The sequence below is a fragment of the Balaenoptera musculus genome, chromosome 10, assembly GCF_009873245.2.
Source record: "Balaenoptera musculus isolate JJ_BM4_2016_0621 chromosome 10, mBalMus1.pri.v3, whole genome shotgun sequence".
Lineage (NCBI taxonomy): Eukaryota > Metazoa > Chordata > Mammalia > Artiodactyla > Balaenopteridae > Balaenoptera > Balaenoptera musculus.
The window spans coordinates 42,147,025-42,161,480 of NC_045794.1; the positions used below are offsets into that span (position 1 = coordinate 42,147,025).

General features: G+C 56.5%; 1 protein-coding gene across 3 annotated transcripts; it reads left to right on the forward strand.

Moving 5' to 3' along the window:
• The first annotated feature begins 295 nt into the window (after positions 1–295).
• Positions 296–13,732, forward strand: KRT7 (keratin 7). 3 transcript variants are annotated; one of them, XR_005021519.1, is made up of 10 exons: positions 296–1,133; positions 2,549–2,760; positions 4,879–4,939; positions 6,142–6,237; positions 7,641–7,805; positions 8,915–9,040; positions 11,327–11,547; positions 11,652–11,744; positions 13,017–13,051; positions 13,423–13,467. XR_005021519.1 is itself a non-coding variant. In XM_036866163.1 (9 exons), the coding sequence occupies exons 1-8, from the start codon at positions 804–806 to the stop codon at positions 11,716–11,718; spliced, it is 1,278 nt and encodes a 425-aa protein (XP_036722058.1). In that variant the 5' UTR covers positions 296–803; the 3' UTR covers positions 11,719–11,744; positions 13,017–13,090. The 3 variants fall into 3 exon arrangements, 2 of the variants coding, with proteins under 2 accessions (XP_036722058.1, XP_036722057.1); XM_036866163.1 differs by lacking the exon at positions 13,423–13,467 and having other exon boundaries at positions 13,017–13,090; XM_036866162.1 differs by lacking the exon at positions 11,652–11,744 and having other exon boundaries at positions 297–1,133; positions 13,423–13,732.
• Positions 13,733–14,456: the final 724 nt, after the last annotated feature.

The window sequence follows — 14,456 nt, forward strand, 5'->3', positions numbered from 1 at the left end:
ACAGGTGTCCCCTTCCTCTCCAGGGACAAATAAACTAAGTGGACAGGAATGTGATCTGGGGCAGGGGGAAGTGCAGGCCCAGGGTAACCATCACCAGGAGATGTCTACTGGAGCGGGGAGGAGAGGGGCAAGAGTGGGGTCATGCCCCACTTGGTCTGGTCTCTGTATGCAAATGAGGCATGGGGACACGTGGCCAGGGAAGCCAGTTCACCCAGGCCCACCTTGAGGTCAGCTTACTCAAGAGCCGAGCTCTCTCAAGGAGGAGCTGGACTTGGGACGGAGGCTTTCGGTGAATGCCTTTCTGGCTCTCAGTAGCTTGGGGAGGGGATTGGGGGCTGACTCCTGGGCTAGAACATTTTGTCCACCCCTTCCTCCAATCTTTTACCGCTTGATCTTTCTGCTCTTGTCTCAGGAATCTGGATATTCTTCACTCCTTCCCCAAGCCTCCTCCAGGGAGCCTTCCCTGACTGAGCCCGTTGCAGATCGACTGGGACCGCTGTCTTCCACCGCTCTCTGCGTCAGCCTGCACCAAGGGGTCTGAGCCTCTGTGGCCCTCCTCCCCACTCTGGACGGTTCAGGCTTGGACCGAAAGCCTGGGCCTCGGAGGGGTGGACGGTGCGATGGCGGAAGCGCGGCCCCGGGAGGAGCTGGCGGGCAGAGAAAGGTGGCTGGCGGCCAGCCCCGCCCCTACCTGTGTAAGCCTATCCGCCCGCGCCTAGAGGATAAAAGCGGCCAAGTCGCCCGGAGGTCAGCGAATTCGGCCCCCTGTCGCCCGCCGCTCGGTCCAGCCCGGCCCAGCCAGCATGTCCATCCACTTCAGCTCCCAGGTCTTCAGCTCGCGCTCCTCCGCCTTCCCGGGGCGAGGCACCCAGATGCGCCTGAACTCGGTGCGCCCGGGCGGCTTCGGCGGCAGCAGCATCAGCCTCTACGGCCTTGGCGCATCGCGGCCGCGCGTGGCAGCGCGCTCATCCTACGGGGGCCCAGCGGGCGCCGGCATCCGCGAGGTCACCATCAACCAGAGCCTGCTGACCCCGCTGCAGGTGAACATCGACCCCTCCATCCAGCAGGTGCGCCAGGAGGAGCGCGAGCAGATCAAGACCCTGAACAACAAGTTCGCCTCCTTCATCGACAAGGTGAGCGGCCCGTGCTGCCCCAAGCCAGGATCCAGGCCCCAGCAGCCGCCCCGCAGCGCACGTGGGCCAGGGGCTGGGAGGGCTGGTGCCTGCTCTCTTTCCGCCGATATCTGGGACTGTACCCTCTCCATGAACCCTGTAGATGTTTTTGTCCCCCTCGGCCTCCAAGCCCTCTCTTCCAGCAAGCTACCCAAATCTCCCTGCTTTTTCCTCCGGGAATGTGTGCGTGGGTCTGTCCGGTTGTCCTGGTGGGCTGTGTCTGTGAGTCGGCTGGGGTTCTTGGGCAGCTTTTGTCATCTGAGTCAGGTTGGGAACTCCAGATGCCAAGGCCAGGACTTCTTTCTCTGGGCCCCCTTCTCTGAGAGGGGACTGTGCGGAGTCAGAGATGGGGCAGGGTGAGATTCTCCCCTCCCCCCCACTTATTATCTAGCAGATGCTGGAAATAAAGGGCTGGAGGGAGGCAGGCTCCTGGCCCCATCGGCCCCACCTACCTGGTCCTCCATCCTCCTTTTGGTGGTAGGAGGTGAGGTTATACTTGCCCTTGGAGAGAGCCCATCTGGGGGCACTGAGGGTCCCGGGGAAGGGCCATTTAAGAGGTGTTTTTCCTCTTATGTCCCAAAGGGGTGGGGCATAGAGATGGGGGGGGGAGCGCACTTGTGGGGCTGGACCCAAGAACTAAGGGCTAGCCCCCTGGGCCCCTCTGGCCAGGGCCTCCCCCCTGGGCGTAGAGCAGGCTTTCCCTTTCCTGCCTTTGTGTACCTCTCTGCTTCCCTGGTCCCCCATGTCCTCCTCTCCTTCACCCTTCAGACTGTACACATCCTTCAAGTTCTGGGGCAGCCTCTGCAGGAAGCCCCAGGCCCAGGTTCCCCCCGCTGCTGCTCGGCTGCAGCCCCCAGATCCTGCTGCCTGAGTTGCTGGTTTTGAGGAGGCTGGCTTCCCACCACCAGTCATTTTGGTGCTCCTTAGGGACTCATTTTACATTGGCTTGATTGTAGCATCCTGTCCTGAGGCTTTGTTGGAGAAAGAGGGAAGGGGAGAGAGGATACTGAGAGAGGAAGAGATGAGGTCCCAGCCTGAAGGGAGGGGGCCCGAGTCGGGCTGAGGACACAGACAGGAAGGGGGCAGCCGTTCAGAGAGGGAGGGAGAGGCCATCGCCTGTGATGCGATGGGAAGGAGAGGAGGGAGGAGACCCTAAAGCACAAGCACTGGCACGTGTCAGTGACCTGAGCCCTGGACACACTCTGAGACAGCTGAGACAGAGAGTATCCTGGAGGAGAGAGCCAAGGGCTAGGGGCCCACGTTGGGGGAAGAGCCAGTGGGAGCGTGGATTCTGCTGGATGGCTGGAGACCCTCCCAACCGCACTGTGGGTGGCACGATCTGCCTCTCATGAGTTTCCTTCTCCCGCCCCTTCTAGGTGCAGTTTCTGGAGCAGCAGAACAAACTGCTGGAGACCAAGTGGGCACTGCTGCAGGAGCAGAAGTCGACCCAGAGCAGCTGCCTCCTGGGCATCTTTGAGGCCCAGATTGCTGGCCTGCGGAAGCAGCTCGAGGTCCTGCAGCTGGACGGGGGCCGCCTGGAGGTGGAGCTTCGGAACACGCAGGACGTCGTGGAAGACTTCAAGAACAAGTACTGCCCCGCAGTACGACCTGCCGGGATCCATGCCCTGGGCCCATGTGCCCCTCTCAGCTCACCCTCTGCAAATCCTCTCTGGGTCAGGGGTCAGGGGGTACAGCTGCTCAGAACAACAACTCCCAGAAGGGAAGGTCTTGATTAACACATTCCCTGCTTCTCCTCTCTCCTCTTTGTCTCTGGGGGCCGTTTCCAAGTCGCTCTGGTCCTTTCTTCTGACTTACTCCCAGTGAAATATCTCAGCCTAGCCCTGATCTGCACTGCTCCCTTCGGAAGCCTGACCAAGGCCCAGGAAAGGGCAGGGCAAGAGATGATGTGCGTCAGAACTTGCATGACCCTCAGATTATTCTAGAACAACTCTGTTTTGTTCCCGTGAGGAATTAGAGTCCAGAAAGTTTCAGGGGCTTGATCGAGATCGCATAGTAGGTCACTGGCAGAGCTGGGGCTTGTTTTTGGGCCCCTGACTCCCAGCGGGAGACCTGGAACCAACTTGGGAAGGAAAGAAGCAGAGAGCATGATCATTGTGAGCGATGGGAGGGGTTGTGGGGGCCGGGGGTGGGTGCGGCCAGGGCAGGAACCAGAAAGGAGGCTGTGAGGAGGGGCAGGGAGTGGGAGGCTGGAGGCCGGGAAGGCGGGGTCTTGAGGACAGGCCTTTGAGGTGCCTGCTGAACTCTCTGTTCACATTGAATAGAAACCAAAGCCAGAGGCTGGGCCAGGCATCCCTGCCCAGTGGGCACTCGGGGTAATGAGTGAGTTCTGTGCTCTGCCTGGGGAGATGTATGACTAAGCCGGAGCAGGGACACTGGCTTTGACTGGAGGTAGAACAAACAAAGGCCTCTGCAGAGAGTGTCTCTCCATTCCCAACCCCCCCCATCCCCACCCCCGACTTCCCTAGGGCAACAGTCAACAGGATTAATCCCACGGCAGGTGGAAGGCAGGTGGAAGCAGACCGGTGCAGGACAGGGAAGGCCTGGGACGACCCGTGAGCCCCTGCTGTCAGGTGTGCATCTGTGCACACATACCCCCCAACCCAGAACCCACAGAGCACTTTCCTGGGGAGCCAGGCTGATCTCCAGGCCAGGGCTGAAGGAGGAACTGGAAGGGGTCCTGAGTGCAGCTGCCCAGGGAGCTCCTATCTGCACATCCTCTGGGCCCAGTGGCACAGCAGGGGTGGACAGATGGCCTCGCAGATATTTTCCTAACTCTTCTAGAGGCCCTGGGGGAGTGGGACTTTGGGGGTCTGGGCTCCTGGAGGGCCTCTGCCTGCCTGAGCATCTTGCTCCCCACTAAAGTTGCCCCACATCGCTCCTGCTGTTCTCCAGAAGCTCGTGGACACTGCTGACTTTCTGTTTCTGACACCTATTTTGAATCCTCAAGTAAATACTGGGTCAGGCCCACCTGCCCTCTTGCTCTGTGCCCTGCTTTGCTGGCGTCCTCCTATGGGCAGGGGGCTGGCTCCTTGGGAGAAAGAGGGATGGAGGCGGGGGCTCTGGGAGTAGCGATGGGGGCTTGTCACCTAGTTGGGGGCTGGTTCTTCCTCCTTCCTGAGTCCACAAGGTTCCTCCTCTTCAGGCCCCTCAGCGGGTGGGATTAAGCAGGTTAAGGAGTGAGCTCAGGCGTCCGATGGCCAGGCTTCAGGTCCGGGCTTTGCCACTTAGCAGCGTGGTGACTGGACAGAGGACTCAGCCTCTCTGTGCCTCTGTTCCTTTCCCTGCGAATCATAGCACCATTGTTATGGGATTGTTGTAGGGATTAACGGAGAGAATGCAGGGATTAACTGAGAGAATGCATGGGAAGCACAGAACGGGGCAGGCCCCGTACAGAGTGGTCCATAAGCTTGGCTGTTATTCGTCTTCTCACTCCCAGTATATGCAGCCTTTGTCCTTTGATTCACGTATGTTCCCAGCTCCCTCACCCCCATGCCTGCCAAGACTCAAAGCCCTAGGAACAGCCATATGGAAAAGTCAGGGACATTTTGTTTCGTAGCTGACACCTGTTTTTTCAGGTGTGTCATTAAGGAGGGGGTAAAGGTGATGCACGGCAGACTTTCACACCTGGATGTGGGGGGATGGAGGCAGAGCTGCACCAACACCATGCTCCCCTCCTTTACTGCAGGTACGAAGGCGAAATTAACCGTCGCACGGCTGCTGAGAATGAGTTTGTAGTGCTGAAGAAGGTGAGGGGGTCAGACAGGTAGGGTGGGTGGCATTGTAGGAAGCACAGGGGACAGGGGACCACATGCCTCTCACCTGAGCAGCCAGTAGGGACCTGTGGTCAGGGTCTGGCTGGGTCTATAAGAAGGGAGCGATGGGCTTGGAGAAGGAGAGATCTGGAAGCCAGCCATTTATAAGCCTGCTTCGTGTACGTATGTGAACATATGTGTCTGCATGTCTGTGTGTGTGTATTTGTGGGTAGGTGTGTCTGGCGAGTCACTAGACTTGTTTCTGGGCTTTTGGAGGGGTTAGAATTATGACTACAGGATGGAGGTTAGAAGGGACGATTTCAACCCCAAATAAGGAAGTGCTCTATCAGAACATTTAATTACAGTTGAGGGTGGCACATGGCATGCCTGAAATATTTACTGAATGAATGGGATGGGGTGCCTTGAGGCAAAGTGAGCTCCCCGTCCCTGGAGGTGTGCAAGTGAGGTCAGAAGGCCTTAGGAATATCTTAGAGGGGATTGACTTAAGATTCTGATTCAAAACACACTCACTCAGTGTTCCAGGCCCATCCACAGAAATGTAACCTGCCCCGGAGTGCTGGGCCCTTGGAGATTCAGGGATGAGTGGAAGTGAGCCCTTTCCACAGGAGCTTAACCACAGCAAAGGATGGCTCTCAGGGGCCCAGACTTGTGGTGTTACCTGTTGCCCACCTGCCTTATATCACCCATGCTGCAAGCTACATATTTAGGCTAGAGATCTGCCATCTCTGGGAGCGGTGTCCTGGAGTCTGAATGATTTCATGCTCTCCCATTTGACGGATGAGAAGCTGAGGCTGATAAAGTTGAAGTGATTTGTTCAAGGTCACATAGCTAGTAGGCGGCAGAGCCGGGGGTGTGTCTAAACCACTAAAGCCTTTAGGAACTGGTAAAGCGCTAGGTTTGGGGCTTCAGGCTGCTCTGGGCTATCAGCGCTGAGTAGGCACCTCCAGTCCTGGGGCTGCGCGGAGATGATGTTCCTCTCGAGCCTGGGCGGGTCCAGTGGAGGGAACTTCCCACCGTGGGCGTGTCAGGCAGCCTGGAGGAGCTGTATGTTTCTTGGTAGGGCAGCGGTGATTGGTCCTGGGGGTTGGACAGTACTGGCTTGCTCCCACCCCTAAGTGTTTCTCGAACTGAGGACATGGTGTCCCTCTCCCCCTTCTTACCACCACTCCTCCCAGGATGTGGATGTTGCCTACATGAGCAAGGTGGAGTTGGAGGCCAAGGTGGACGCCCTGAATGATGAGATCAGCTTCCTCAGGACCCTCTATGAGGAGGTGAGGACCTCAGGGTTGGGAGATGTGCCACAACCTGCGTGTCCTAGCCAGGGGGCTATCTGGTCCACCCCCTGCCTCTAGGTCAGCCGGGGTGTGTGTTGGGTGCATGTAGGGGAGTTGATCCTACTCTTTATTCTTTCTGGATTCAGGAATCCATGGTAGGCGAGGAGTTCAGTAGGAGCTGGGGCAGCACACCAGGGTGGGATGATCATTTGTCAGGAAGGGGGATTGGGACGGGCTGGAAGAAACCAGGAGGATGTTGAGGGATCTGGGCTGCGACAGGGTTCACAGGTGGGCTGGGTGGGCTTGCAGGGGAGCCTGAGTCAGGAGAGACTGGAGTGCCTGAGGGTTTACGCCCACCGATCAGGCACCCTCTCTGCCTGCCCCTCCCATCTCCCCTCCTGCTCACGCTTGCCCTGCCCTGGGCTTCCAGTTCCTTTCCCTCAAGGGGATTTAAAAACCTCTTCATTCCGTCAGTGTGAGTCTCTGGCCTTAGGCAGAAGATAGGGTGGCGGATCATCTGGCTGCTCTGGGACACAGGAAAACGTGAGGCAAATTACAGACCAGTTCTCATTTCTCTTCAGTCTGGTCTTTACCTGCACATCCGGCCTCCATGAGCAACTCCGAGAGAATTTCCACATGTGTTAATTTCAGGGGCTGGATCCTTGAGGCTGACTTTGGGTACTTCTGGTCTCAATGTGGGCCTTCATATGTCTATCACATGTTATATATATGTGTGTGTGTATGTATATACATGTATATATAATTATTTTCCTCTCATTATGAAATACATACTCATTGCAGAAAATCTAGAGAATTAAGTAAAGCATAAAATTGAAAACCAGTTTCCTATACCTACTCTTATCTTGATACCTACCTTTTCAGATTTCTTCTGTGCATATATACACATAGAGATATAGAAATACATATATTTAATAAAATAGAATCATACCTTTTTTCATGTAACAGTATACCACAGATATAGTTCCCTGTCCGTAAATACGGCTGTATCATCGGTGTTAAAGGCTGCAGAGCGTGCATAATAGGGTGGAACATGACTTATTTTACCCACCCCCTAGTGACCCCCTTCACAGCAGAGCTCAAATCCAGTAGCACCTCGCAGCCAGGAGCCGCCGCAGTTCACCACTCTGTCACTTGTCTGTCCGCTGTGATCCTGCCAGACTCTTTCATTTCAGAAGGTGCTAATGGGCTTTTCTGGGAGTCAGGGCTGGTGGAGCTGTTTAGTAGGTGCTGGGTCTGTGCCCCCTGGCTACCTGGTGACTCACTCCCACTCTGGCCTCTTCTCCCTGTTTCTTTCCCTAGTGTGCGGGGAATCCCAGGATGGGCATGGGGACAGGGATGGGTCACGCCCCAAGTCCTGATGTTCTGTCTGGTCCCTACAGGAGTTGAAAGAGCTGCAGTCCGAGGTCTCAGACACGTCTGTGGTCCTGTCCATGGACAACAGCCGCTCCCTGGACCTGGACGGCATCATCGCCGAGGTCAAGGCCCAGTACGAGGAGATCGCCAATCGCAGCCGGGCCGAGGCCGAGGCCTGGTACCAGACCAAGGTGGGTGGCCGCTGGAGGCATATTTTCTCTTCCTGGCAGAGTCCTCGGTGACGGCTTCCCTTACTCCTCACCCTGTCTCAAGCCTTTGGGGTCTGGGTCCCACTGTGCTGACAGACACCAGGGATTAAATCTGTGGTGGTCTCCAGTGTCCTGGGAATAAGAGGAAGAGAAGGCCAGGTCCCTGCCCAGGGCGAGATTCCAGCCTGATGTAGGGGGAGAGGGCAGAGGAAATGGACATGGATTAATAATTATTATAGCTAAAATCTGGCAAGTAAGCACAATGCTAGGCAAAGTTTCAAATGTTTTACCTGTATTGACTCATATAACCCACAGAACAGCCCTGTTAGGTAGGCACTATTATTATCCCCCTTTTACAGATGAAGAAACTGAGGCATGGAGAGGTTAAGTGATTTGTCTAGCTCTGCACAGCTAGCAGATGGAAGAGCAGGGACCAGATCCTGGGTCCAAGGGCTCCAGAGCAGGTTTAATCGTTGTATGCACTGGGTGTGGGCAGGGCAGCTGACAGTACAGGTGCTGAGGGAATGGGCGGGGAGGGGGTGTGCTGGGGCAAACCAGTGATCTGGGGGAGGGAGCCTGAGGGTTTAAAAGCAGAATAGGGCAATGTCTCTGCAGAGATAGGGAGTCATCCATGGTGCGTGGGAGGACACATGCATGCCAATAAGGACTTACTGTGTGACACTAGGCCAGTCCCTTCTATTCTCTGGGACTCATTCTCCTCATCTGTAAAATGGGTGGTGCTGACGAAGGGGTTAATAGGTGAGGATCTCAGACTTCCAGTGATTCTCCAGCATTAGGACATAATGGGAATGGGAAGAGTCCCGGGATCAGTGGGAATGGGCCCGGTGAGCCATCCTTGTCCTCCCCGTCCTGGCTGGCAGGAAACTGAACCCCTCCCCCACCCCACTGTCCGGGAGTCTGGCCTCCTGGCATCGGGCAAAGCTTGCTGGGAGTCAGACTGTCCCTCCCTGGGAAGATAAGCTGGGAGGGCTTGTCACTCAGAACCTGGGGCCTTCCTTGGGTCGGGAGAAGACAAGTCACCTGTAATCACGGCCCACCCCTTGCCATACTCTTCTGTGTGGTCCCTCCAGTTTGAGACCCTCCAGGCCCAGGCTGGGAAACACGGGGACGACCTCCGGAATACCCGGAATGAGATTGCGGAGCTGAACCGGGCCGTCCAGAGGCTGCAGGCTGAGATCGACAGCATCAAGAAGCAGGTGGGCACCAGCCCTTCTCCTTGGGGCATGTGAAGGGCAGCCGGCTGGGACCACGCTCAGGATGAGGAGCAGGAGGCTGGGGGCGAGGGTGTCAACCCCGCCCCTGCTGCTCTGGGGACGAGGCTGGTGCAGCTCAAGTCTCTCGGGCCCACCTGTGAGCTCTCTAGGACGAAATGTTCTTGGCCAGGTCCTGCTTGACCGAAGGGAGAACAGGAATCCTAGCTGGGCATAGAGCTTGTGGAAGGAGCCTCAGGCTGGCTGGCTAGACTAGAACCACCATTCGTTACCACACTGGTACTGAGCCCTCCCCTTGCACCTAGCTCTGGGTGCGATGTGTACCTGGGGGAAGGGGTGTGGGGGGGGGAGGCGGGCCGGAGGCCAGCAGAGTCCCTCACTATGGCTCCCAAGGCCCCGCCCCACCTGCTGACCTCACTCCTCACCACTCCCTCTCTGGCTGCGCTCTTGCTTCCTGTAGCTTACATTTGCCAAGCATCTTCATGCTTCAGGGCCCTTGCACTTGGTGTTCCCTCTACCTGGAATGTGGTTCTCCCAGCTCTGCACGTGGCTGCCCCTTTCTCACCCCTGGGGTTTAGGACAAAAGACCTCTTCTCAGAGGTGGCTTCCTCAGCCGTCTGTGTGAGCTTCCTGAAACACCTATCACTCTCTGAAATTTTCTGTCTTATTACTTTAGTATTGACTTATTAGCTAAGTCTTATTAATTAAGTATAAATAAGTATTGTCCCCTACCTCCACTGGGATATTACAAATGCCTTAAGAGCAGGGGCCCCCGTCTGGTTCACTGCTCCTCCCTTCCCAGCACCGGACACATGGTCAGGGCACAGGTCTCAGACGACAGACTGATGCGAGGAGGTGCTGTGAAGCTGGGGTGGGGGGTATTGATGAGGAAGGGTCCCCCAAGCCCTGACCAAGGCATGGGGGTGGTCGGGGCAGCTAAGCCTGGGCAGGTGTCTGCAGTGGGGAGGGAGGGAAGCTGATGGGTGGTGACTACTTTCCAGATGAGCCGGAGGACGGGATGTGGGGGTGATCTACCCAGAAATGTCCTCCCCTTGGAGCCCTGCAGGCCTTTTTACATGAGGGCGAGGGTGGAAGCTTTCTCCTGGCACAGATTCAGGGCTGTGAGTCACCGGTGCAGCAAGCCAGCATCCAGCCCTGGAGGGGAGGCACAGAATGATGAATGGCGGTTTCCCAAACGCCGCAGCTTCTGCCACATCCGGTTCTCCTCTTACCCAACAGGGCAGAGACAGACCCCGGAGCTGGGGTGTCTATCACCGTCGGGGGGCTCAGAGGCAGTGGCATGGCCTTGCCAAGGGGGCACCAGTGTGACAGGAAAGGGCACTGACCAGTGGATGGGGGCAGAGGGCATCAACCAGCCTCCTGGGCGGGACTGGGGGTGTTGGGCAGAGAGGAAGAGTGCGTGCTCTGAGGGGAGAGGGTCTGAGGGCAGAGCACGGTTGTGAGAGGGCAGGAGGAGGAGCACCGCGCTAGGGGATGGGGATGGTGGCTCTTGGGGCTGAACAAGAAGCGGCTCAGGACTAAATAGGCTCCTCTAGTGAGGGACGGGCCACGAGAGAGGGAACACTAAGGCCAGGCAGGAAGCGGCAGCTGCTGCTCACGTCCGTCGTGAATCACGCCACCCCTGCCCAAACCTGGGGCCTGTTGACTCGGAGTCTAGGGGTTCCAAGCAGCGTCTCTGTACTCCAAGTCTCCCTGTTCTGGGCCTGTTCCAAACTGGTTCCTATTTTGAAGGTGTTTTTGGTTCTGGTCAGCTGCATGAAATTTGAGAACTAAACTAGAATCCCATAGCCTTGGAACTCCTCTAGCTAGGGGTCAGGTGTGCGGGCATTTGTAAATCATAATAGCATTTACTCATAATAGTGATCATAATAGCATTTATTAAATGCTTACTGTTTACCAGACACTGTGCCAAAGACTTTTGTATTATTTCGTTTCATTACTTGCAATATCTCTCTATACATACTGTGATGACTGCTATTTTAGAAAAGAGGAGACTTTTGGCTTAGAAGGGTTGATTCATCCAAGATCACATGGCTTGTAAGTGGCAGAGCCAGAAGTGGAAGCTACGCATTGGGTATCAAAACCCATGTTTGAAACCCTTGGGATTCCCTGGTGCTTGGGAGAGGAGGCTGGTGCCAGTGAAGCCACCGTCAGCAAGGTGCCCAGATGCTCACTGCAGTATGGGGAAGCAGGAGGGCAGTGGCCGGTGAGGCCTGTCCCCCCAGCTCAAAGCCCCACTACTCCCCACAGCGTGCCAAGTTGGAGGCTGCCATCGCCGAGGCCGAGGAGCGTGGGGAGCTGGCCGTCAAGGATGCACGTGCCAAGCAGGAGGAGCTGGAGGCCGCCCTGCAGCGAGCCAAGCAGGACATGGCCCGGCAGCTCCGGGACTACCAGGAGCTCATGAGCACCAAACTGGCCCTGGACATCGAGATCGCCACCTACAGGAAGCTGCTGGAGGGCGAGGAGAGCCGGTGAGGACAAAGAATCTGGAGAGGGGATCCTTCTGGGGCTCAGTGAGGCCTGGGGCTTGACATTCATCCATTTGCAAGCATTTCCTGTGTACCCTCTTCTGCAGGGCACTGCGTGTGGGAAGTGCAGGGAGGGTACAGATGATGCTTGCTTCTTTGCCCTTGATGAGATGACTTTCGAGAGGGAAAGACCATATGGTGTAAGCTCAGTGGGAAAGTTGAAGTAATAACAGCGCTTTGTGTGTGTGTGTGTATGTGTGTGTGTGTGTGTGTGTGTGTGTGGCTATTAGCAAGGTTATCTTATTTGATCCTCAGAACACATCAGGTAAGCAAGACAGGTATTACTGACTCCTTAGTGTACAAAGGGGAAATTGTGGTTAGTTTCATTAATTGAGGGGACAGGGCCAGTGTGCAGTCAAGCTCTCCCGGTCCAGGCATCTTCCATGGCGACAGGCTGCTTCTCACTACATAACTGAGGGCTAAGTCACGTGGTATTGACTGAGCGTGGTGAGGAGGTAAATTCCCCCTGTCTCCAGAAATATTTGCATACTCACCTGCAGCCTGAGATGAAGCTGGGTTGGGTTAGTCTTCCAGGGAATTCTTCACAAAAAACTCCACATCTATGTCCATGAAGTTGGGTCTTCATTAGTACCTTGAGGGCTTGACTCATTCAGTCAACAGACAAGTGGCCTGGAAGCTTCCTAGTGTCCCCATCTCTTGCCCTTGACCTTTGCCCTGCCCCCTTCCAGGATTTGGGGCTGCAGCTGGGCTTCCCTCACTCCCTCCACTAAACTGAGGCCTCTCCTCCTCCCTGCAGAGTAAACTCATCCCCAAGGCCAAGGGCTTGGTGACAGTGGAACTGTGAGTCACAAAACAAACACCCAGCTGTCTCGGATTGATTTTTAATTTCCAGGGCAAGACCTGTTTCAGCCCCACAGCCTGCTTATAACCACCCCCTCTCCTCCCTCCCCACTCAGTCCCGGCTGGAGCTGAATTCACTCAGTCAACGATTCACTAATTATTTCAACACATATTCAGTAATTACCGTGTGCCAGACCTCATGCTAAGGACTGGAGATGCAGGAATCAATAAGCTCCAGCCTGCTTTGAGGATTTTATGATCTGGTTAAGAGAGGCAGCCATCTACATAAGCAACGAGAACAGCTACCATTTACAGAATCCTGTGTGCCCAGGGCTTTAGGTAACTTACGTTATTTAGCCCTCACAAACAACACTGAGGTTGGTACTGAGTTAGGCCCCATTATAGGTGAGGAAGTGGAGACTCTGAGACATTCCCAAGGTCATGTAGCCAGTAGGCAGGAGGGCCAAAGTGAAAAGGCTGAAGGAAGGCTGAACGTGTGGGGACAGAGGAAGGAACCTCAGTTCTGCTCGGGGCCTGGACGGAGGGATACGGGAGTGCTTCCTCCAGTGCTGAGGAGAGAGCAGCCCTCACAGGTATCTCCTCTGCCCCAGGATGACCGGAGCTGGAGTGGGAGCCGTGAACATCTGTAAGTCCTTGGCTGCGGGCCCATCACCTATGCCGTCCACACTAGGCTGGGTCTATTGGATGGCACATCGGCCTGAAGGCCTGGCCTTCTGGAGGCTGGGAGCCTCCTTCCCTTCAATAGCTTTCAGCAGGGGCCTGCAGCTCCCATCCAGAGAGGCTCAACAGCCCAGGAAAGCCATGCACGGGACAGGGTGGGTGGGGGCAGTGTGGAGCAGCCCTCATCTCTGTCTGAGGCTCCTTCTGGGTTGGCCCCTGGCTGTTGGTGGGAAGGGAGGTGGGTGGGAGGAGGGAGACGGGCAGCTATGGCAGGAGGGCGGGGGGCCTCGGGTAGTGGGCCTCACGCCGATGGAGACCTCCTCCCTTCTCTCTCAGCTGTGGTCAGTTCCACGGGCGGTGCTGGCAGCCGGCTGACCTTCGGGGGAACCATGGGCAGCAATGCCCTGAGATTCTCCAGTGGTGGAGGGCCTGGGGCCCCCAAGGCCTATTCCATTAGGACCACATCCACCCCCGGCAGGAGCACCCGCAACTGAGCCCCTGGTGTGGGGAGACACCATCGTCTCAAAAGGACCTCCATCCCTGGTCCCATCCCTGGTCCCAAGACTGCAAGGCAGTCTGAAAAATGATGTCAGAATAGCTTCCAATAAAGCAGCTGCTTTCTGAGGCTTGGGTGAGCCCATGCCCACCACCTGGTATCCTGGCTTCATTAGGCTGGGCGGGGAAGGCGGTGGGGAGGGGAGGGCTCGAGAGCACAGGGTCTGCCCTGATAACTGGGACAGCACATTGGTGACATGGGGGTGCTGCTCTATGGAACTTGACTCTTATCCAGAGTGAGGCCTTGACCCCTCCCAGGGCTGGGCCTGATTCCAGCTCCACTCCTGAAGAAGCCCAGAAGCCCCTGGAAGTTCTGGCTCTGCCAGGAAGTGGGCACTGGAGTCCTCTCCTGCTGAGGGGGTGGGAGAGCTGTTTGCACCCACCCCCTACCCCAGCCAATGCCCTGTGCTGTCAGAGAACATTCCTCAGTGGTGAGAAGACCACACATTTAGCTGCCCTATGTCTGGGTTTGGGGTGGACCAGCCAACTGGCAAATCAGCCCTTCCTGGGAGAGAGAGGGAGCCAGGCGGGGCATAAAGTTGTCCCCTGGGAGACGCAACCTCAGTCACCGTGGGAGGGTTTAGGAGGCAGGGGAAGCAGCAGCAGGTCCACACTGGAGGGGCCCTGGGACCAATCTGTCCGTTAGAAGCCACAGGCGTCCAAGCCTCCAGAGCAGCCGGAGTCAGGGTTGGCTCTTTGCCCAGGGCTGGGGGAAACCAGTCATTTAGACTCTTGGGGATGGAGGGGAGCTGCCAGAGCTGCGGGCGAGGAGCCCGCCGTCCCTGGAGGAAGTGAAGAGACAAGCGGGGAGAGAG

Bases quoted from the DNA above. Each gene is read 5' to 3' on its own strand.
- KRT7 (XM_036866162.1), top strand. From the start codon at position 804: ATGTCCATCCACTTCAGCTCCCAGGTCTTCAGCTCGCGCTCCTCCGCC. The intron at 1,134-2,548 runs GTGAGCGGCCCG...CGCCCCTTCTAG, and splicing joins TCGCCTCCTTCATCGACAAG to GTGCAGTTTCTGGAGCAGCA. The intron at 6,238-7,640 runs GTGAGGACCTCA...TGGTCCCTACAG, and splicing joins TCAGGACCCTCTATGAGGAG to GAGTTGAAAGAGCTGCAGTC.